This window comes from Aulonocara stuartgranti, assembly GCF_965226115.1.
Source record: "Aulonocara stuartgranti genome assembly, chromosome: 10".
NCBI lineage: Eukaryota > Metazoa > Chordata > Actinopteri > Cichliformes > Cichlidae > Aulonocara > Aulonocara stuartgranti.
Window position 1 is genome coordinate 25,647,006 of NC_138946.1, and position 22,581 is coordinate 25,669,586.

Genomic DNA, 22,581 nt, shown 5'->3' on the forward strand with positions numbered 1-22,581 from the left:
TCTATGAGGAACCAAATGAACCAAAATGAGGTTGAGCTCACCATCATCATGAGTCTATATTGCACCCATATGGTGAAGCAAAGAGCAAAACAGCAGTTGAGTTCCCAAGAAATTGTAAAATTACCAAATTGAATAAATTAAAAAAATATAAAACTTAACACAACAATTAAGCAGAGAATAAACTAAGCAGTGGATTAAGAATTGCTTATTTCACACCATAACCTCTACCTCCTACTAGAACATACCATTGACACGCTGATGTATTTTAAAAATCCAGTGACTTATTAGTAATCGGTATTTGTATTGTCTCACAGGCTGAGCTCTACACAGGGACCCTGCCTTCTATCCAGGCAGTAGCTTTGAGAGGAGAGAAGCTGCACAGAGTTTTCCATAACACACTGGGTCATCTTGTCCACATGATGAATGGCTATTGTCTACCTGAGCCTTTCTTCAGTGCTAAGGTAAGAATTCATGTACACCAGTGTGCACACCAGCATTACTTTGCTTAGTCTTGAACACACTTCTTGTGTCTCTCCTAGTTGAAAGAATGGGTGGAAAGGGTAATGAAAACCATGCGCGATCCTTCTTTACCACTGTTGGAGCTTCAAGACATCATGACGAGTGTTTCAGGTCGCATCCCCCCTGCTGTGGAGAAGGCCATCAAGAAGGAGATGGCTCAGTATGCCAGCAACATAACTTCTGTGCTTTGCCAGTTCCCCAGCCAGCAGGTGCATCACAGACACTTGCACATGAACCACATATTTCTTACTACACATACCTTATCAGCTTTTCAGACCTGAGCTCCTTATACAGTTACAGCCCACTTTCATGTGACCATTTTTTAAAAATGTATTTTGAAAACAATGAACCCAGTGGCTTCATGCAGAATGAAAGTGCCATATCTAGGTGCGGATGTGTGTGAGTGACAAATAGATTTGTGGTCCAGAATTTCATGTAGCTTTTAAATTTCTTTACATAGCCTGTAACACACACTTGTTAAGGAACGCGTTGTCAGTGCCAAAGGGATTAAATGCTTATCAGTCTCCACTGCTGGTGGGATTAAATGCTTATTGTTTCTTCCTTTGTTTCCAGATTGCAAACATACTGGACAGCCATGCAGCTACTCTTAACAAGAAATCAGAGAGAGAAGTCTTCTTTATGAACACACAAAGCATTGTTCAGCTGGTGCAGAAGTGAGCAACATACTTTTTATCTAAATATCACCAAGTTTTAATCCTAGGGTTTAAAGTAAATGTTTTGTCTGTGTGCTTTATCTGCACAACAGCATACATTTTTCTTGTAAGACCAGAATGTTTTTGTGTCTAACAGGTACCGCAGCGGCATCAGAGGTCACATGAAGGCTGTCGTGATGGACTTGCTTAGACAATATCTAAAAGTAGAGATCCAGTTTCAGAATGGTGAGAAACAGTGACTTGACACTTTCTTGCTTGGATAGCAGAAACATTGCATTAGCATATTCTCACCACTTGATGGTGCTCTTAAACCTCAAGTTTCCTGTCCAGTTTTTACCAACGCTCTTATCTATCTGTCAACAGGACACTACGATAAGTGTGTCTTTGCACTGCGTGAGGAAAACAAGGGTGACATGGCCAATGTGCTCAATTATATCTTTTCCCATGCTCAAGTCACCAAGAAGAATCTACTTGTTACTATGCTGATTGTAAGTATCCATTCTTACTGATTTAGAAATCTCTATAAAAAAGTGATTTTCAGCAGTCGTGCCTTTTATCATATTCTTCTTCTTCCTCTTCTTCTCCATGCAGGACCAGCTCTGTGGCCGTGATCCAACACTAACTGATGAATTGATGGCCATTTTGACTGAACTCACCCAGCTCAGCAAGACAACCAATGCAAAGGTGGCGCTGCGTGCTCGGCAGGTCAGAATTGAACTCCTAATCTTGTTTGACATACTACAATGAAATAACAGAATTTAAAAAAACAAAACAAAACTGTACAGCAATGAAGAAGTACTATTCGGAAACTAAAAGAAGTTAGTTGAAAAAAAAAAAAAGATCTGAAAGCCTGATTGTTTAGCTGAAAAGCTTTTGAAGTGGCAGAGGCTGTGGATTGGCTCAGGTGATGCCTAATTGGTAGGACTGTGGATTTTTTAACCTCTGGCGTAGCCTGACATGCACTTTTAAGATAATTTGCAGCAACATGGGCCTTAAACTCTGTGATTGTTCTGTTGAGCAGTAATGTGCCCTGTAAGCACAGCATGAAACAAAATGTCATAGTTTGTAGTTGTATCTAGCTTGCTCATTTTAGTAATGCAATAGCTAATATTCATCCATACATCTCTGACAGTCTGTGTAGAGAGAAGTTTTTTCTCTTTGCTGTTTTATTAAAAGTAACTGTTTGTCAAAGTGCAACATCAAAGCTCAGAATCACCTGTGATCGCTGAGCAATACAGAAACACCAACACAACTATGAATGTAACTCACTACCAGACTTTATTTATTTAGTATTTTCCCACCAGATGTCACTATATGCTCTCCATTTCTTTAAAAATAAATATAAATATAAAGTAAAACATGTGACACATTAGCACAACAAAGTGTGTAGCTGAAACAGTGTAAAGGTTGACACTGTCAGAAAATGTAAAGGAAAGCATAATTAAGTAGTGTTTGCTGTGCTATACCTGAAGAGCACATTTATCTTATTCTTCCAGGTGTTGATAGCTTCCCACCTTCCCTCTTATGAGCTACGACACAACCAGGTGGAGTCAATCTTTCTCTCTGCCATCGATATGTATGGGCACCAGTTCTGCATTGAGAACCTTCAGGTGAGCATTAAAGGGCAAGAGCAGTAGTTGTGGCTGTGCATGTGTTTCACAACAACAGACAAAATGTCCAAGGTGTATGATTATACTTTTTTTTTTTTTCTTTGTTATTTTTCTTTCTCTAGAAACTGATCCTTTCAGAGACATCCATCTTTGACGTTCTCCCCAACTTCTTCTACCACAGTAATCAGGTAGTCAGGATGGCCGCCCTGGAGGTGAGAGGAATAAGAGTCTTGTTTATTAATCAGTTTCTCTGAATTTAAATTGAACAAACTTTACAAGCACTTCACATATCTGACCAGCATTGCCTGTCTTCAATAATGTCAGGTGTATGTTCGGAGAGCATACATCGCCTACGAGCTCAACAGTGTTCAGCATCGACAACTGAAGGACAACACATGTATAGTAGAGTTTCAGTTCATGCTTCCCACTTCACATCCCAACAGGTATTGCTCATGAAAATAGCTGAAACGCGTACATGTGCATTACTATTCTGCTGTCCTGACCCCCTCCTTTCCCCAGGACGCTGTGCCATCAGTAATTCTACTCTTACTCTCATGTTGAATTTTTCATTAAAAGTTAGCTTTTATCAAAATTGCTTGCAAGGTGACAACACAACAATAATAATATTAGTCTGCGTGTTAGCAGCGGGACCTGCAATGATGTGCTGCAGTTGCTGCTTATGCCTGTGTTTCTAAATAGAGGAACCTGAATTTTTTCCTGTCTTACAGTTTTCTACAACATTTTATTTATTTTTTTTTTTTTTTTGACATCCCAACTCAAGGTGTAGCATGGCTGCATAAAATTTTCATGACCTATTATACTGTAACTGTTAAAAGATAAAGAATACTTATTATTAAGTACAGTGGATATAAATAGCATACTCACCCTAGTTAAAATGCCAAGCATCTGAGAAATAAAAATTAAAACCACAATAAATAATTCTCAACTTTTGGTACCTTTAATGTGACCTATAACCTGTACAATTCAATTGAAGAAACAAATCAGCATAATAAGCTGGTTGCATAAATGTGCACAACCTTTAATTCAGCTGTCTGCAAGAAACTTGAAGGGTTTCTTGTGACTGGTGGTAGAAATGTTTCGAGTTCTGTCCACTCCACTAACACTTAAGTTTCCAGCTAAAGAAAAGCAGCTCCAAAGCATGATACTGCCAACACCGTGCTTCACTTTAAGTACGGTCATGCATAGAGTGGTTTTAGCACCAAACGTTCTGTATGAAATTGTGCCAAAAAGTTCAACCTTCAGACCGTATCACATTTTCCCACAAGCTTTTAGGAGACTTGTGTATGGATGTTTTCTTTGTCAGAATAGGCTTCAGTCTTGCAACACTAGCCCATAGTCTAGACATGGTGTAAATGTCAGCAAAATCTTATTAGGACAGCTGAACTTTATGCGAGGTTAACGAGAGTCTCTAATTGATGACAACTGTGTACTCAAGAAAACTGAATGCCACGTTTAAATTAAAAGGTGCTCCAGTAATGTACTAGTTTTAGAGGTGTGCATTTTTATGCAGCCAGCTTATTTTTTATGTTTACATTTTTTTCCCCATAACAGATTGGTTTGTTTTTCTCTTGAGTCGTACAAGTTATAGGTCACAATAAAGGTGGGAAGAATTTTTATAATGATTTATTGTTGTCTCATTATTTTTCCCCCAGCAGGGATGTGTGCACTTTTTATATCCACGGTCCCTGTTTTTTTTGGGTTTGTTTTTTTTTTTCCTACCTCTGTGTCACTGTTCGCCATTGTTTTTCCTGTAAATGTTGTCATGTGCAAAAAAAGAAGGTATTTTTCACCACTGAAAATACTTTTCTTGGTTTGTTAAAACAGGACTGAGCAATTAAGCAATTGAGAATCAAGAGTTTCAGGTCACGTGCTCTTGCTTAAGTTCTGAGGGGGAAAAAAAAAACATCTGGCACAAAAAAAGTCAGAAGTTATTGTACGTGCTCAGTATTTGAAAAGGTTTTTAACAGACACAGTACTGTGGCATTTCTGTTGCACTCACTCAGTTTCAGCAGCTGGGTTCAGTTCGTCCATGTGTGATTGCATGTTTTGTGTATTTTTTGTTTGTTTCAATGCATTTGCTTGTGGTTACTAAGTAGTGCTTATTTTTTTGAAATCCTTGCACTCATCCATCCGCATGCTTGTGTTTTACTGTGTATAAATTAACCTTCATTTTTGCATCATAATTTGTGACATACGGAACGGCATGAGAGTGTGACGTGATCCGCTCTTTGTTCAGAGTTAGTCTCTGAACAGGGTTTGTTTGTTTCTTTTTGGATCACGTGATGCATGTGTAGAGGAAGCAGTTAAGTAGCAAAGTGTGTGTTTATTGTGAGAAAGAGTTATTTACCATAATTTTACCATTCATTACATCCATTTCTATATGCAGTGGATGCATACAAGATTCTGAAACTCCACCCATGAAATTTTCCAGTCCCCCCCCCCCCCCCCCCCCCCCTTCCCAAACACACACACACATACAGAGCACCAAGGATACAAATGTAATTGGCTGCATTTACATCAGATGTGTTTCTCGTTAATCTTTTTATGTGTGAAGTCACAGAATAATTTGGTTGTTCCTGGTGCAAAAATATGTTAAGGGACACATATAATCACATGCACACATTGCTACACCTTAAATGTCTTCCTTCTGATGCCTGTCACTAACCACTTGATAATCAATGTTATTTGATTGCAGAGGGAACATCCCCACTCTAAACAGGTAAAACATTCTTTTAATTGCATCCACTACCGGTGACTAGCTAGCTGGATGAATAAAGCTGTAATTCAAGTTGAGATTAATTATCTAGTTGTTGGTTATAAAGCTGTTTTATTTGTTTAGATTTAGTAACTTTGGTCTAGTCTGGTTGATAATTGCAGAGTAATTTAATTTTACTGACATCTGCATGGCCTATGGCATTCAACCTTTCTGCCAAAAAATGTCTTTACTGATGGGTGCCTGTTTCTGTTGAAATGACTGCTCTGTATCTAACTGCTGTGTGTATGTGCTTCAGTATTGTGCAAGTTTAAGATAACTTATGTATGTCATATAGTTTAAGATGATCACATAAAATTTTGGTAGAAATCATATACTAGTACGCATCTCCAAAACTGAAACCTCTGACTGTCCTGCCAGGAAAATGTTTCCTTCAGTCCTGGAAAATCTTAAAGTCATGGACACTAAATTAGAGGAAACTAAACCCCAGGACCCTAAAGCACCAGAAAATGAATCACAGGATGATAATGCTGAGAAGAAAAATGCATCAGATTTGGATACTGTGGACAGGTTTGACACATAAGACCTCTCGAGTGCTTATACAAGCTGTAACTTTGGGGTTGCCTGCTTACAATCAAAGGACTAACACACATCAAAATGAAACTTGGATACTTGAGGGGTCATTCTGGTGGTTTTACGTGGTCTTGTTCACTGCAAAGCGGTGTTATCGTAACAGGATATATCTAAATGTCCTTGCCTACGGTATAGCTCTTTTCCTATGTTCATTCCTTGGTGGTGTTTTGTTACTACTTGTTTTTTTTTGTTTGTTTTGTTTGTTTGTTTTTTAACATTCAAGCCTTTTTTAATATTTCTCTGTCTACACCTTAGGATGTCATTCTCATCCAACCTGAATCACTACGGCATGGTGCACATGGCCAGTGTGAGCGACGTTCTGCTTGACACGTCTTTTACACCACCCTGCCAGCGCATGGGAGCCATGGTGGCTTTCCGCAGCTTCCAGGAGTTCACCAAGTCAGTCCTTGTGTAAAAAAATTCTAAACTTGAGTGGTTTTTATTGGGAGGTAAAAGTATCACTAATCGTTTTTATATATTTTTTAAATATTTTATAGGAACATAACGGATATGTTGAGCTGCTTCTCTGACTCTCCTCCACAAAGTCCAACCTTCCCAGAAGGAGGCAATCCCGTGCTGTACGGTGAAGAGGACAACAAGGTGAAGAGGGCAGATTTGTACTAGTCACTAGCCTGTCACTGACCCCTATAACTAAGGATTCGAATTAGATGTGTATTTGCTTTGTTACCCAGAGTGTCCAGGATGAGCCTATCCATATCCTGAATGTTGCTATAAAGACTGACAGCGACATTGATGATGATGGCCTGGCAGCTATGTTCCGGGAATTCACTCAGTCAAAGGTGGGAGACATCTACAGCAAAAACCTTGTATCTTGTCAGTTAAGAAAATGGATTAGAATATATGAGATGACTTAGCTTGTTCTTATCATCCTGACTATAAATATATATATTTATTTTAATTTTTTTTAACAAAATTTTTTTCTTATTCCAGAAATCTCTGCTGTTTGAACACGGCATCCGAAGGTTGACTTTCCTCGTGGCTCAAAAGGTGAGGCTTCTGATTTAAAACTTAAAACTCAGAAAACCATCTATCTTCACCATCAGCTGCCTTGCATGCCATCAGTTCGGCACTACTGAACCGCATGTACCAAAATATCAGAAATAAACTGAGCTTGCATCTGACCTTTTTGTTATCACTAATATTTTATTAATTTGTTATGTGTGGCAATACTGTAGTAATTGTGGTAATAATTTGCATTTGAAATTTAGCTGGTTTTCCTCTTTTGTCTCTGTATCTCCTTCTGCATGCCTTGCTTTTGCTGCATTTTTGATGACAGGATTTCAGGAAGCAAGTCAACTGTGAGGTGGACCAAAGGTTTCATGTAAGTAATGGAAGGCAGAAGAATTCTGTCGTCAACAGTGCATTTGTTTCACAACCAACACAAATTACATAGAAAGTGCAAAATATCACTGTAGATGTTGTTGGAAACGCCACCTACAGGAGGTAGATTAATGATAGTGTATTAACATGCATACACTAATTCTGTTTAGCACAGACTTTTTTAATCTTTGCCATCCTGCAGCTGCTTTTTTTTTTTTTTTGTTTGTTTGTTTGTTTGTTTTTTTACAGCTCTGTTATACCAGCTTAAATAAATCACACAGATTGTGAGCTCATCATTTTTAGATGGAAATGCCCTATTAGTGATGGGACCACACATTTTAGCCACATAAGAGTTTGAACCCCCAGATGTAGCAGTTTTGTGATGTACCATTTGTCTTTCAGAGTTTGACATATTATCAAGAGACCAGTTGCATTTAGATGACAGGGATTTGAATAGAAAAGACAAAGTCATTGTCATAATAACAGATGTCCCTATCATTGTGGCCGCTACTGTTTTATGCATGCTCACTCTGAAAAGATTTTTCTTCAGTTCACTATATTGCAGTGGGTCATTTGCAATCAGTGTTAAATCATAGCTATGAAGGTTTACACTGTGTATACTTTTGCAGTCATCTGATTATTATGTAGCTTGTGGTGTGATGAGGGCGTCTCCAATCCATCTGGCATTATTTTGGCAAGTGGGAGACTTCATGTGATAACATCAGACAGGCCTACCAGGCATTATTCAGAGAATCACTGGATCTCTGAAAGGAGGACATGTTTTATGCATTAGAATGTAATGGGTGCTTATATGTTGAGCCCATTGCTATTATTATGTTAGCCCTCTGCTTTGGTGAATACATAGTGATTTCTTGATAGGTAAATTATCGCAGTAAAAGAACACAGGGCCCCCTGCGTGTCGATTAAGGTCCTAATTGTGACTGTTCCTTTCCATATAGCTATTTCAGCAAAGATCATAATGGCTTTTTTTGAGCTGCTGTAATTAGGCACAGTTGGTGAAAGTCTAATTAATTTGTCATTCTTAACACAGAATTGCTGTCTTTATAGAAAATGTAATCTGTTATGTACAACATTTTGATTAATTTATTTCTTTGTCTTATGATTATTTACACAGAGGGAATTTCCTAAATTTTTCACATTCCGTGCCAGGGACAAGGTAGGTGCTCACATAACACAAATCCAAATCATCACTGTCATATAAAATGTATTTTTGCTTAAATGTCAAGTTAATGTTGAGCCTATGGAGAAGGGACCTCTATTGGAAAGATGAATATACTGTGTATTTAATGCACATGTATGTCGGATTATTCCCATGACAATGAAACAGCCTGTTTAGGGAAAAAAAACAGACTGACCACCCGTTCCAAGCAGTGTTAACTTTCATTCAGTTGCAGTCAGTGATGGCTCTTCATTTCTGCTACTCCTGATAGTTTCACTACAATGACATGACTAAAACTCATTAAACTAATGAACTCTTTAATTATGTCCCCCATTTAAGAGAAATGACACCCATTAGCAGCTTTCTGAGATTGATATTGCCCATGACTTAATTTACTTAATACAGTGTGTGGCTCATGGGCGTCTTTTTACACTTAAACCAACTGAGCAATCGTGAAATTGCCAATTTAAACTGTGTCTGTTAATGTTAGAGGTGCTAGTTAAGAAAAAAACTGAGGTGCTCAGTAAAATATTGAAACAAACTTGTCTCTGCAGGACTGTGTTACTGTTTGTTATTGTATCCTGTCTGTGTCTCAATAGTTTGAGGAGGACCGGATCTATCGTCATTTAGAGCCTGCATTAGCATTCCAGCTGGAGCTCAACCGCATGCGGAATTTTGCTCTCACTGCCATTCCATGTGCCAATCACAAGATGCACCTGTATCTGGGTGCAGCCCGAGTGGAGGTGGGCACAGAAGTTACGGACTACCGTTTCTTTGTCCGTGCCATTATCCGCCACTCTGATCTGGTAACAAAGGTAAGATTACAAGCTTGGTTTTGGATGAGAAACTTTCTATTTTTTGCCTTTAATTTTTAGCCCCCAAATTCTGCCGTGTTCGATGCTGTTGAGATTTATTTTTTCCTCCTCTTTTATTAGGAGGCCTCCTTTGAATACCTTCACAATGAAGCAGAGCGCCTGCTGCTGGAAGCTATGGATGAACTGGAGGTGGCTTTCAACAACACAACTGTGCGAACTGACTGTAACCATATCTTCCTCAACTTTGTCCCTACAGTCATCATGGACCCATCAAAGGTCTGGGAAAATATTACCCACAAATATCTGATTGACAGAGTAAATTACTGCCACTGTGTTTGCTTCCTGCTAATCTTTTCCTGTGAACTTCAGATCGAGGAGTCTGTGCGCTCCATGGTGATGCGTTACGGCAGCCGTCTGTGGAAGCTTCGAGTCCTGCAGGCCGAGTTGAAGATTAACATCCGCTTGACTCCAACGGGGAAGCAAATTCCCATCCGCCTCTTCCTTACAAATGAATCTGGCTACTACCTGGATATCAGCCTCTACAAGGAGGTCACTGATGCCCGAACGGGACAGGTGGGGCCCAAAGACCGACAGGTGGGGCACTCATACATCATCCATCTCATCTCCTTATTGTCCATTCACTGGTAAAGGGCATCAGCTCCTTCCTGGAAACCTCAGCTTGTAGAGTACAATTTACCAGACTCTGTTGTAAATTTCGTAGTTGTATATATCATAATAGAAACTTCAAGTTTTTATTATTTGGAGTAGAGATCCAGTATGGTGTCTTGCCCATAGCCCATTGGACAGTTCTTTTAGCAATATCTTTTTTCTGAACTCAGGTAACTCAGGTAAGATATGCGAGATTCATCAATCCAGCCGTCCATTCATCTTTCAGTGGTCACGGCCATCCATTCAGTAGTAAGGCAGTGCTGAAGAGATGAAAGCTACATGAAGCAATGAAGGAAGATTTCTGTCATCTTCAACACATTTCATGTCTTATTTTTGTCTTTTTCCCATGTTTGCTCTGTGGTGGCTTTAATGGTTCCATAATATAAGAGATTCACAGTTTGTTTTTTATGTGAAGACTGTTATATGGTTACCAACAAAAGTGACAGCTCTAAGTGTTTTAGCTGTACTCATTTCATGCATTAAAATGTAATATTGTTGGGAGGATAAATAATGAAGTAATAACACATACTAAAGTTGCAACATAGTGAGAGCGCTACATGAGAGGAATTCTTTTGATGTCCAGTAACTATGAGAAGTGCTTTTAATCATTATCACGTTTTTTTAGTTGTTTTTTTTTTTTTCCTGTCATGTGTTTTCATCTTGATTTCATCTTAATGCCAAGGTTGTTGAAGAGATCATTGTATCACTAAAGTGACCACTTCTGGCCTTTTTCCAGATTATGTTCCAAGCATATGGAGACAAGCAGGGCCCCTTGCATGGCATGCTCATCAATACACCATATGTTACCAAAGACCTGTTGCAGTCTAAACGCTTCCAAGCACAATCTCTGGGCACCACCTATGTCTATGACTTTCCAGAAATGTTCAGACAGGTACTGTACAAAAACGTGCCTATTATATTTAGCTTCTGCTTAGATGTACTAAATAATAACATATTAACATGCTGCCTATTTTATCCTATCTTCAGGCTCTGAAAAAGCTTTGGCATTCATGTCAGGCTTTTGCCGACTTACCTCAGTGTCCTCTTCCTTCTGAGCTGCTCACCTTCACAGAGCTGGTTCTTGATGCTCAAGGTCAGCTGGTACAGATGAATCGACTGCCAGGGGGCAACGAGGTCCGTGTTTAAGCTTGAAGCATGAAAACAAACCTTGAAAAGCAGGAATTTTTGACATTGACATTTTTTGACACACTCGCCTCTTATTTCAGAATGTACACATTTTCTTTTGCTCTGATGCAATAAAGATGGTAGTATAGATAAATAGATGACTGTCTATATTATACTTCTATTTATTCCAAAGATGTAAAGCTGCGTTCTGATTCTGTCTTGATTCAACAAATATGGAGGATTTCACACTTTTTATTCCACCGTTGAGCAAACATGGTCAAAATCAGAAAAACAACTATGCAGCTAATGTGGATTATTTATTGTCTAATACTTACAGATATTCTGTATTTATTGGGTTAAAGTTTCCCTATTTGATCTCTCCAGATTGGCATGGTGGCATGGCGGATGACCCTGCGAACCCCAGAGTACCCAGCAGGACGTGAGATCATTGTCATAAGCAATGACATCACACACAAGATAGGCTCCTTTGGGCCCCAGGAGGACATGCTGTTCCTGCGAGCCTCAGAGATGGCTCGGGAAAGTGGCATCCCCCGACTCTATATTGCGGCCAACAGCGGTGCACGCATCGGTCTGGCAGAGGAAATCAGACATATGTTTCATGTGGCCTGGCAAGATCCAGCTGATCCTTACAAGGTCAGCCAGCAGAGTCTCAGAGACATTAGGCTATACTTAAACTTTAATTTAAATTTGTATAGAATTTTTTATTTTTATTTTAAGTGAAATCCACTAATCACTATTTGTAGATAATTATTGAGAATATCGTAATATTCCTAATACTTATTTTAGTAAGTTTTAGTTATTTAGTTTTCCATAATTCTAAAAGATTTTTTTGTTTCAGAATTGCTGTCATTATCTCAGTGTATTTGCATTTGAAGGTTTATTATTATGTATTAAGTTTTGTTTTGTTTTTTTACTAAAGGTGTAGTATATAAATTCTGAGACTAATCTGTTCTCTCAATTATTTTTTTTGTTCCTTTTTTTCTGTCTTTAAAAAAAAAGTTTCCTGACTTTTTGTCTGCTGCATCTTCATTTTTGTCAATTTTTAAGCTGTCGACATTATTTCAGTTGCATGTTTTGTTTTTCCTACAGGGTTTCAAGTATCTCTACCTCACACCTCAGGATTACAAGAAGGTTTCAGCTCTAAACTCAGTGCATTGCGAACATGTGGAGGATGAGGGTGAATCGAGGTAATTTTTTTTTTTTAAGTATGCATTAATAGTTAATTTTGTATGTGAGGATATGATTTTATAAGCTTGTAATCTTCAAGCTTCAAACACAAGATGTGACAGATTGAGACAAAGGTAAGAGGGGGTCATCGCATCTGGATTTGAGTGAATGTATGTGTTGTCACGCAGGTACAAGATCACTGACATTATAGGTAAAGATGAGGGGCTGGGTGTGGAGAATCTGAGAGGGTCGGGAATGATTGCCGGAGAATCCTCTCTGGCTTACGAGGAGATCATCACGATGAATCTGGTAAGATTCAAGTGCGCACTTGTGTGAAAACACACATTCATATATGTAGTCTGCTGCTTTGCCTTGAGTTTGTATGTTCTGTTAAGAAGAAAGACTTGCTGTATGTAAAGACGTGAAAAGCTGGATGGTTGCTTATTGGAAATCTTGCACTCCTCTAGGTCACATGCCGAGCCATAGGTATTGGAGCCTATCTGGTGAGGCTTGGACAGAGGACCATACAAGTGGACAACTCCCACATCATCCTTACTGGAGCTGGAGCCCTCAATAAGGTGAAATGGGTCATTTTTGTGTAATTTAGATACAGTAGAATACAGTGATGGTGCCTTTCTGCTGTTGTAGAAGAAAAACATGATTGTGTTGTACACATGTGCACTCTGCTTCTCCTGTAATGGGGAGTGAACACCAAATGAGCTGTTTCTAAATTCATATAATTAATGCATCTGCGCTTTAATGAGCAAACCAATATATATTCATTAGTTGACTTTTAAATTTTTCAGCTAATATGGCAGGAAGGTCAAATGGGTCTTTTATGTTTTTCGTCCTTTTTTTGTTTGTTTTTTGAATTATGAAAAAAATGTAACAGAAAACGGTGTGTGCTTTGATGATTTTATTTTTATTTTTCGGTTTATATGGCTTGTTCCCCCCTCCCTGTTTGAGCAATTTTGAAGCTCATTCCCTCCACCTCGCTGTGTTCTACTGGGATTCCCTTTCCGATCCCAGCCACAGGCCTGGCTGCCACTCAAAGTGGAATAATTGAAAGCGCACCATGAAGTTGTATTTGCATAGAAATAGAGTGACATGCCAGAGGCTGCAGTGCAGGACACCCATATCATTTGTTTTTAATCAGAATGAAAAGTTTTGCTGATGCAGATTGTTTTTTGGTTTTTTTCTCGCCTGTATACACTTGATTAGTGTGTGTCTGTGTGCGTGTCTGCACGCATCGCTGCCTCCTTTTGGCTTGCTACCCATTGTCTGTCCTTGTCAGTGCATTAAGATGATTTCATTTCAAATTGGATGACAGTTCACAACATGACAAACCATGCAAATGGCCCAATGATGGTATATCTATTTGCTGGAAGCTCAATTGTTTTTAGATTGTCCCACTGTTTTGCTCCATTTGTAGGAGCAGCATCACAATAATGGTTACTGACAAATGTCCACAATATAGAGGTGATGAATAGCAACACATTTTTTTGTTTTTTATTTGGAGAAAATGATTTTAACCAGCAACACTGATTTAAGATTTTTTTTTTTTTTTTTTGGCCTGCTCATTTATCATGTGACTTCCTGGCTATTAACTGAAACTTAATAGAGAGCAGGAGGCTACCACCCAGAGATCATCATTTCATTAACTGCTGGAAAGAACTCCTATTTTCATGGGGAATGGATAGTAACTACTAGCACAAATACCCCAGCGAGCTGTTGCTACCACTTGGTGCCTCGTTTTCTTCCTTCCAATCATCTCCCTTCGTTCCTCCTCCTTTGTCTCCTCCTCTTCTCTCCGCAGTGGAATCTTAATGAATCTGGCGATGGCCAGAGGCACAGGGGTTTTGTGTATGTCAAGGTGACTGCAATGTTTCTTGGGGCAGCCAGCTTTCCTGACAGCTTTAGGAGAGTGCCCTAGATTTGTAGCCAGATACATAACCATTAATGGTAATAAAAAAAGTAAATGATGGCTGAAAAGGTGAGAGCTGAGGGTAGGGATTGAGCTCCTCTCTGATTTTTATAGAAGCATGTCAGGGCCCTGCCACCTGTTCTGAGATGCTTATGAAAATAGGGTGGGCTGGAAGTGAGATTTTATGGCTTCAGGTTGGCAAAGGAACAACATGAAGATAAAATAAGTTTGGTGGCTCTAAATGTATACAGATACATTGGTTTTTGTTGCACACCAGAAATGGATGTAAGCCAGTATAATGAATTAGCTTTTCTTGTTAAGAAAGGGACGTGTTAATTCATGCAATGTGTTAGGAAATCGGCTATGAAGAGAAGCAGGCGCTGTCCCCAAAAATGTGACTACTGTGAAAGAGGGGTATCGACAAGGCTGCCGTAACCTGGATACACAGACTAGAAACTTGTTTACAACACTTCCTGTTGTCAGCCAGTGTTGCGCAACAGTATTCTGACTTAGTTTGAAACTAGTTTTTAAAGGGTAAATCCACATTCTGTTCAATTAAGCGGGAAACTAATGCTTCAGGTTTTGAAACATTGCCTTCATTAGTTGCCTGATCTAAAATAAAATACCTTTGTCAAACATTTCCCCACAAATCCATACATTTGTCCTTTTCCTACATTAGGTGCTGGGCAGAGAAGTGTATACATCCAACAACCAACTCGGTGGAGTTCAGATCATGCACAACAATGGTGTCACTCACTGCACTGTTTGCGATGACTTTGAGGGAGTCTTCACTCTTTTGCAGTGGCTGTCCTACATGCCCAAGGTAACAGCTCGATGTTTAGAACGTATGTAAATATAATAATGTAATGTACAATTTCATTTAATAATGTGATATCATGATCATAATGAGTGATCTTTTCCTCAGTGTAAATCTAGCCCAGTGCCCATCCTCAATGCCAAGGATCCCATAGATCGACGGGTAGAGTTTGTACCTACCAAGGCTCCTTATGACCCTCGCTGGATGTTGGCAGGACGCCCCAGTCAGAGTGAGTGCCTAATGTGGACGTATTTAAATTTGATTATGAAAATGTTTGGACTAGCAAATCAATTCTCGAGTAATATTTGAAGAGTGTGTATTAAAAAAAAATGCAGACCTTCTATTCACTGTAGCTTCTTTGTTACTCTGTATTAAATGCCCAGTTTTATTTACTAGAAATCATCCTATTAATTATTAATGCTATTGATGTTATAATTCTGAACATAGTCAAAAAAAAGCTGTAGTGATTTGTTTAGCATCTAAGCTCTCAAATCTAAGCTTTGACTATAAAAATAATGTATACACTTCACTTTTCCCCTAATGATCATCAATATTGCTTCATCAGCAGTTGTTAAAAAGTCAAGCCACATTTTCTTTTGTGTTATTTAAAGTAAATATAAAGATTTATTATTTCAGCCTGATAGCCTAAGAGTTAAAGGTTGAAATAATTCATTACAAGAGAAAGGCTATTAAGAAACTAAGCAAGAAACAGTGAAGCCTAACACCATGCCGCCAAAGGCCAGATCAGCACCAAAATTGATGCAGTGTGTTTTACACTGCAGGTCAGGACTGAGCAGGTTCCACATCAGTGTAATTACTGCTTGGGATGGCAAAGAGATCGGGGAACCGTGTGGGAAGCCAGTCAACGTCTGGTAGTGATGAGTGGCCAAGCTTAATTGAATGGTAACCTCTTAGGCTGGGCATGTTTCTTGGGGTGTACAGGCAGAAAAAGAGCTGAGCAAGTCTGCTTATACAGTCATCTATCACGGGCGGTGCCAAGATGACAGATCCTGCGAATATACACGCTGAGTCTGCACACAGAAGAGAGCTAGGGATTTTAAAAATATCACGAGAAGAGAGAATGCTTTTTGGAAGTGGATCTGATTGTGTTGCATTTAGAATTTTCATTAATTAACTTCACTTTTTGCCTTTATTTACTCTGTGCATGTATTCTGCTCTCTCTCAATAAAGCTCCAAAGGGTTCCTGGCAGCTTGGCTTCTTCGACCATGGCTCTTTCATGGAGATCATGCAGCCGTGGGCTCAGAGTGTAGTGGTAGGCAGAGCCAGGTAAGTCCCAAATAAAACCAGGTTACATGTCACTAAACGTTATTGATATACAAAACAAAACAAAAAAATTGATTAGCTTTTAAAAATCATATCAAGGTATTTTGTAGATTTTAACAGTGGATGGCCTCTTTACAGACTCGGTGGGATACCGACTGGAGTTGTTGCTGTGGAAACCAGGTCAGTGGAACTGTCGATCCCAGCTGATCCAGCCAATTTAGACTCTGAGGCTAAGGTAAGGGTCACTGAGTGTGTATATATTCAAGAATGAACAGGCACACAACACATTCACAGACACCTTTGTACTGATACCGCTTCTTTCGTTTTTATTTTATATTTAGCTCATCCAACAGGCAGGACAGGTGTGGTTCCCAGATTCTGCTTTCAAAACTGCTCAGGCCATTAAGGACCTAAACCGGGAGGGCTTACCTCTCATTGTGTTTGCCAATTGGAGGGGCTTTTCTGGAGGGATGAAAGGTACTTCTGCCTCAGTCACCAACCAATTAGTGATTGAACCCCATCTTCATCTAATATGGTTTTATCCTCTTTAGATATGTACGACCAAGTGCTGAAATTCGGGGCCTACATTGTGGATGGGCTGAGAGAGTACAAGCAGCCAGTATTGGTTTATATCCCCCCGCAGGCTGAGCTGAGAGGAGGCTCCTGGGTCGTTATAGATCCCACCATCAACCCCCGGCACATGGAGATGTACGCCGACAAGGACAGCCGGTGAGCTTTGGAGAAAAGGAGGCAGATTTTTATTTTTTATTTTTTTTAATACCTTGTCTTTCCTCACTTAAATCCTTTCTGTTTCCAGAGGTGGTGTGTTGGAGCCTGAAGGGACAGTCGAGATCAAGTTTAGAAGGAAGGATCTGGTCAAGACCATGAGAAGAGTAGATCCAGTCTACATGGGCTTGGCTGAAAAATTGGGTAAGCCCCACACTTGAAATCTGAGTATTCCTCTTTAGGGCTATCTCTCTTCCTCCCTGTTTGGTCTTACCTTCATTTAAGGGAGAAGCAAAAGGTGTGAGCATTTATGCTTTCCCTGTCATTCTTGATTTTGTGTCATCTTTTTTGCATTCCCCTGGGAGATGTCGGTCACAACCTTCCCAGATTAATCACTAGCTCTACTGTCTCTCCCATGCAGACTATTGATTTTTTTTTTCCCCTTTGGACCAATGCTGCAATTGCTTGGAGCTTTCGGCATAGTGATGGTTTACTGTGAGGGTTTTGGGAGCTCATCTGTCTGCTCTGAGAGAAGTGAGGGTTTGGGGGCGGTGCTAGAATAAAACACTATTAGCAGAAGTTGATTCCCAACTACATTCTCATAGAGAACCTGTGTTTATGTATAACATACCAAAGGCAAATACAGGACTACCATGCAACTGCCTGCATAAAAAAAAATATATAGGCTGATAGTACAGAGGTAAACAGAAAATACAGTTACATTATACGTGCTCAGAAATGTAGATAAGCACATGCACTTTTGATTGCTGATCCCTAAATTCAACTTTTTAGAATAATCCAGTGAAATATGCCTAATATGTTTCATGCTATTACTCTGAAACTTCCAACAGGAACCCCAGAGCTGAGCCCTCCTGATCGCAAAGAGCTTGAAACCAAACTTAAGGAGCGTGAGGAGTTTCTTTTGCCCATCTACCATCAGGTGGCTGTACAGTTTGCGGACCTCCATGACACCCCAGGTCGCATGCAAGAGAAGGGGGTCATCACGGTGAGAGCTAACACTATCACGTGTGCACATATGAAGGTGTAGTCTGTGAATAACCTGAAAAGCCCATAGGGGAGTATCAGTCTAGCTGCTGCTGCACCTGCCTAGTGAATAATGTTTGGTCTCAACAGGCTGCGAGATTCATCCTTATAATTATCTTCTGATGACCCTGGTCTATCACCTTAGCAACTACAGAGCAGCCTTAGGCAGACCCCATCTCATTCTGTGCCTTCACAGACCCATCTTTCACATACAAATACACACAGATACACACTTTGCTCACATGACCAGAGGGGTGTTTTACAGATGGATGGCAGTCAGGGTGTTTTTTTTTTTCTCTTCCCCTCTTTCCTGCCCTACATGCTATATACAGGAGAGGATTATTACCTATTCTAAAGTATACTAGCACGGAAAAGGAGAACAGACATCCTCAGACCATCAGTTCACTGTAATGTGAAGAACAGCATGTGTTATTAACACACCAATCCGCTTTACAACAATTACATTTTAAATGTGTCGAATTAGATTTTATTTTATGAATGAAACCTATAAATTCATTGACATTTGTGTCAAAGCAGACAGTTTTTAAGCCAGGTAATACAGTGGTCTACTTAATTAGTGCTACCTGAGTGCCACACCTTTGGCTTCACTTGATACAGAATTCAATGCTCCACATTAAAATTGGCATTCAGCAGGATTAAAACGTAGCTCTTCATGATACCAGCTCTTTGTAACGCTAGATGCTTGTCTTTTGCCTCTTCAGGATATCCTAGAATGGCAGACATCCCGTCAGTTCTTCTACTGGCGTCTGCGGCGTCTGCTGCTGGAGGAAACCGTAAAGAGGAAGATCCAGGTGGCCAACAGCGAGCTGACAGATGGGCAGATCCAGGCGATGTTGCGCCGCTGGTTTGTGGAGGCCGAGGGGGCTGTAAAGGTAAAAAGTATTTTGTTGGCGTTTTTAGGTTTTGTTGTAAAATCGTTCAATATGTATTGGCTCTGAGTGAAAAGTATGATAATATGGAAGGATGTGGTGGTTCATAAATTTAAAAGTTTGACTTTAGAGAGCGACGGGATCGTGTAGAATTCATTCAAAATAAAAACTTTGAATATTTAAAATACTGGTAAATTCTAGTTATTTTGACAGTAGACTGAAACCAGAATTGTGGAATAACAAAATATCTGTCATGTAGTGAACCTTTTCATCATTTCCACACAACCACACAGGATTGTAGACATTTCTGCTTTTCAGTGCCTTTCATGTTAGATTTTTTTTTTTTTTTTTGGTAATGTCTCATTGTGTATCGCTCTGTGAAAGTCATCATCTTTCCTTCCTTCCTTCTGTGCTTCCTTGCTTCTAAGGCTCAGAGCTCCAGCCGCTGGGGTGACAGGAGTCGGCTCAGTGTTTGAGATCTCTTAAGAAGTGGCCTTCTTGTTAGCTAATACATTACCCTAATCAGGACTGGCTGTCTTAAGCCACAATTAATCACAGCCCTGGCACGTGCAGATAGGAGAGCAACACGCTGTTTCTTAATTAAAAGCAAACAGATTAAAAATGATTAATAAGGGCGTTAAATGTTCTTGTGGACCTCAAGCAGGACTGTTCATAAAAAGGCAAGAGCCCATTAAACCCCCAAATCTTCACTAAGCCCTCCAGCCTGGCTTTGTTTGGGAACAGAAAATGCCAGCACTCATGAATACTAATTTTTCCATCAGGTCCAGTCAGCAAGACATCAGGCCCCCACTTTGTGCCTGTCCATCTTTTTTGTTGTTGTTGATGTTGATATTTATTTGTTGATTCATGATATTTTGCTAATTTTATCTTTTAATATGGTGTGTAACTTTTAATTGCTTTTACTTCCACTCATTGTTGCATCATGAAAAAAGTGGGATTTTCAGGCTTTATATATGCTTAAATGCTGCATACAATGATTCATTTTCTGTCCTTTAACGCTCTCTGTGTTCTGCAGGCCTATCTGTGGGATAACAATGAAGAAGTGGTGGCATGGCTGGAGAGGCAGCTAGCTGAAGAAGAGGGTGCAAGATCAGTCATTGACGAGAACATCAAGTACATCCGCAGAGACCACATCCTCAAGCAGATTCGCAGGTGATCATTCAAAGCTGTGCAACAGCGCAAACTGCTGCTGAATGCTGGAATTAAATAGCTCATTTTCTCCTTTCTTAACCTTCATTCGCCCACCTGACAGGCTCATTTTCTTTTGTTTCCCTCTCTTTTTTTTCTCCCAGCCTTGTTCAAGCCAATCCAGAGGTTGCCATGGATTCTATTGTGCACATGACCCAGCACATCTCACCTACTCAGAGAGCAGAAGTGGTACGTATCCTGTCCACTATGGAGACATCAGCATCCTCCTAGTGGGGGCCTGTCTTTGCCCATGCTTGGCTTAAAGCCCAGCTTAGGCCATAGTCAGACCTAAACAGAGCCTGGTTCAACCTGATCTGGAGATTGAGGCTAGAGGAGCCAGCGTGATGACCGCTGGCAGCAGCCACGTTGTTAATGAACCGCTGGCAATGATTCTCAGTGATCAAGAGTTGACTGACATCATTTATAACATTTTGTAAATGGCAGTACACATGTGCTAGTGTTTAAGATGAATTCATGTGTTTTGTACTGAAGAGCAATTAAAAGAATGACAATGTAGAAATATCTAGTGAATTTAATTTAATAATACGTTTGGAGTTTACACAGATGACTCGAGAGGATGTCTATGCTTCCATGATAATCCATGCTTTTCAACTGGAGTGTTCCCAAGTATAAATTAAACACGCTGTTCTTAAAAAGACACCTAGGTTTGTGACATACGCTTGCTAAGATTTGCAAGCATTTTGATGACCAGCTCAACAGTGGCGACACATTGATAGAGGAGTTAGAAAGAAAGGTTTTTTTTTTACACTCCTAAGCATGGAGCACTTAGTTACTGAACAAAGACAGAATTGAACAGGGGAGCTCAGCAGGGAGCAGCAGAAAGGTCCCTTTTAAACCCCAACTATTGCACAGTTACCCTGCAGTGAGCAATGGGCAGCTCGCCTCACAACAAAACCACAGCTGTCCCCTTCACACAGTAAATGCTGCTTTAGAGGCACTTTAGTGCTTACTGTTCCCTTACATTGCAGCCAGAATCAAGCCTGCATTTGAAATGTTGCATCTAGCATACGTGCAAACATAAATGCACAAAGGGAAACAAACAGTAACGCACGGAGAGTTGACGAAAGCTTGAATACGAAATGGAGACGGAGTTTAAAACGTAAGCTTGCTCAGAAAGATCTTTTTTCCTCTTTCCTCAACAGCTGTTGAGTCTTAAGTTAAGCTTGTTCTAAATTTATGTTTTATTTGTTTGAGTTTCTGTTTTTTTTTTTCTAAAGAGATGTATTTGAATTAACAATCAAATGGCCAAATCTTTTAAAAATGTCTGTGAAATGATAAAAGCTACTGTTCACATATACGTTAGATTTTAACTGTAATCAACTGTTGCTGAAGTTTTTACGTCTGGTGTATGAAATGTTTTTTATTTTTACCATTTAAACCAGTCTTCTGAATCACATATTCGACTGTATTTGTGTTATGATAGAAAGACAACCTGTTGTTAGGAACTGAGTACATAATGCTAATAATAACAACGGCTAAAGGGCACTACATTGTTAAATTTAGACTTTTGGATCATTGTGTCATTATAATGCCCTGCTGAATACCAATGTTGGCAATGTGAAATGGCTTCATAGTTATTGCTGTGCCTTTTCTGTGTGTGTGTGTGTGTGTGTGTGTGTGTGTGTGTGTGTGTGTGTGTGTGTGTGTGTGTGTGTGTGTGTGTGTGTGTGTGTGTGTGTGTGTGTGTGTGTGTGTGTGTTGACACCTGTACTGACAAGCTTCCCAGCTGCTTTCTAAGTAACTGGATGTTTCCTAATTGAAGACGGAAAATAATCTCCACTGATGACGATGTGCTCTAAATGTAACTTCAACTTTAAATAAAGCTTACCCAACTTAGTTTAAAGTTTTTTGATTTATTTTTTTTAACAAATGTCTTGTTTTCAAGAATTTATGCTAATTTAATTTGTCAATTATTTTTCTGTATCGATGATTCCGGCGACTGATAATCACATCACTGGAAGCCTCGTTAATTCCAGTAGTCAGAACAAAGTCTGTGACTCTGGAGAGACATTTTCTGATTATTTGAAAATGATAGTCTTCCCATTCCTCAATCCACAGATGATTAAAGTGCCATTTTTCTCTCTGGCTTTTAAACTTCAACAAATATTGAGGGATCTAGCTCATCCTCCCCTTTTTTCTTCTTTTTTTTTATTCCGGCTCTTTCTTTCATATCATCC

At 39.6% G+C, this 22,581-nt stretch overlaps 1 protein-coding gene across 9 annotated transcripts in view; it reads left to right on the forward strand.

The window, feature by feature from the left end:
* The window catches only part of acaca (acetyl-CoA carboxylase alpha), a 31,876-nt gene extending 9,636 nt beyond the window's left edge, over nt 1–22,240 (forward strand). For 3 of the 9 annotated variants that reach the window (XM_082547817.1, XM_082547815.1, XM_082547816.1), the window contains 36 exons: nt 315–461; nt 540–728; nt 1,093–1,193; nt 1,330–1,418; nt 1,557–1,681; nt 1,785–1,898; nt 2,690–2,803; nt 2,926–3,015; nt 3,128–3,246; nt 5,520–5,543; nt 5,958–6,107; nt 6,426–6,569; nt 6,668–6,770; nt 6,863–6,970; nt 7,122–7,178; nt 7,468–7,512; nt 8,647–8,688; nt 9,291–9,506; nt 9,627–10,100; nt 10,912–11,067; nt 11,163–11,309; nt 11,685–11,954; nt 12,411–12,508; nt 12,677–12,797; nt 12,956–13,066; nt 15,092–15,235; nt 15,338–15,458; nt 16,421–16,517; nt 16,653–16,749; nt 16,856–16,991; nt 17,066–17,243; nt 17,332–17,444; nt 18,092–18,246; nt 19,007–19,177; nt 20,211–20,347; nt 20,488–22,240. In XM_082547817.1, coding sequence (XP_082403943.1) covers nt 315–461; nt 540–728; nt 1,093–1,193; nt 1,330–1,418; nt 1,557–1,681; nt 1,785–1,898; nt 2,690–2,803; nt 2,926–3,015; nt 3,128–3,246; nt 5,520–5,543; nt 5,958–6,107; nt 6,426–6,569; nt 6,668–6,770; nt 6,863–6,970; nt 7,122–7,178; nt 7,468–7,512; nt 8,647–8,688; nt 9,291–9,506; nt 9,627–10,100; nt 10,912–11,067; nt 11,163–11,309; nt 11,685–11,954; nt 12,411–12,508; nt 12,677–12,797; nt 12,956–13,066; nt 15,092–15,235; nt 15,338–15,458; nt 16,421–16,517; nt 16,653–16,749; nt 16,856–16,991; nt 17,066–17,243; nt 17,332–17,444; nt 18,092–18,246; nt 19,007–19,177; nt 20,211–20,347; nt 20,488–20,614 — 4,830 coding nt within the window. In that variant the 3' untranslated portion in view covers nt 20,615–22,240. The other 6 variants (XM_082547814.1, XM_082547818.1, XM_082547821.1 and 3 more) reach the window with 6 other exon arrangements.
* The last annotated feature ends 341 nt before the right edge of the window (nt 22,241–22,581 follow it).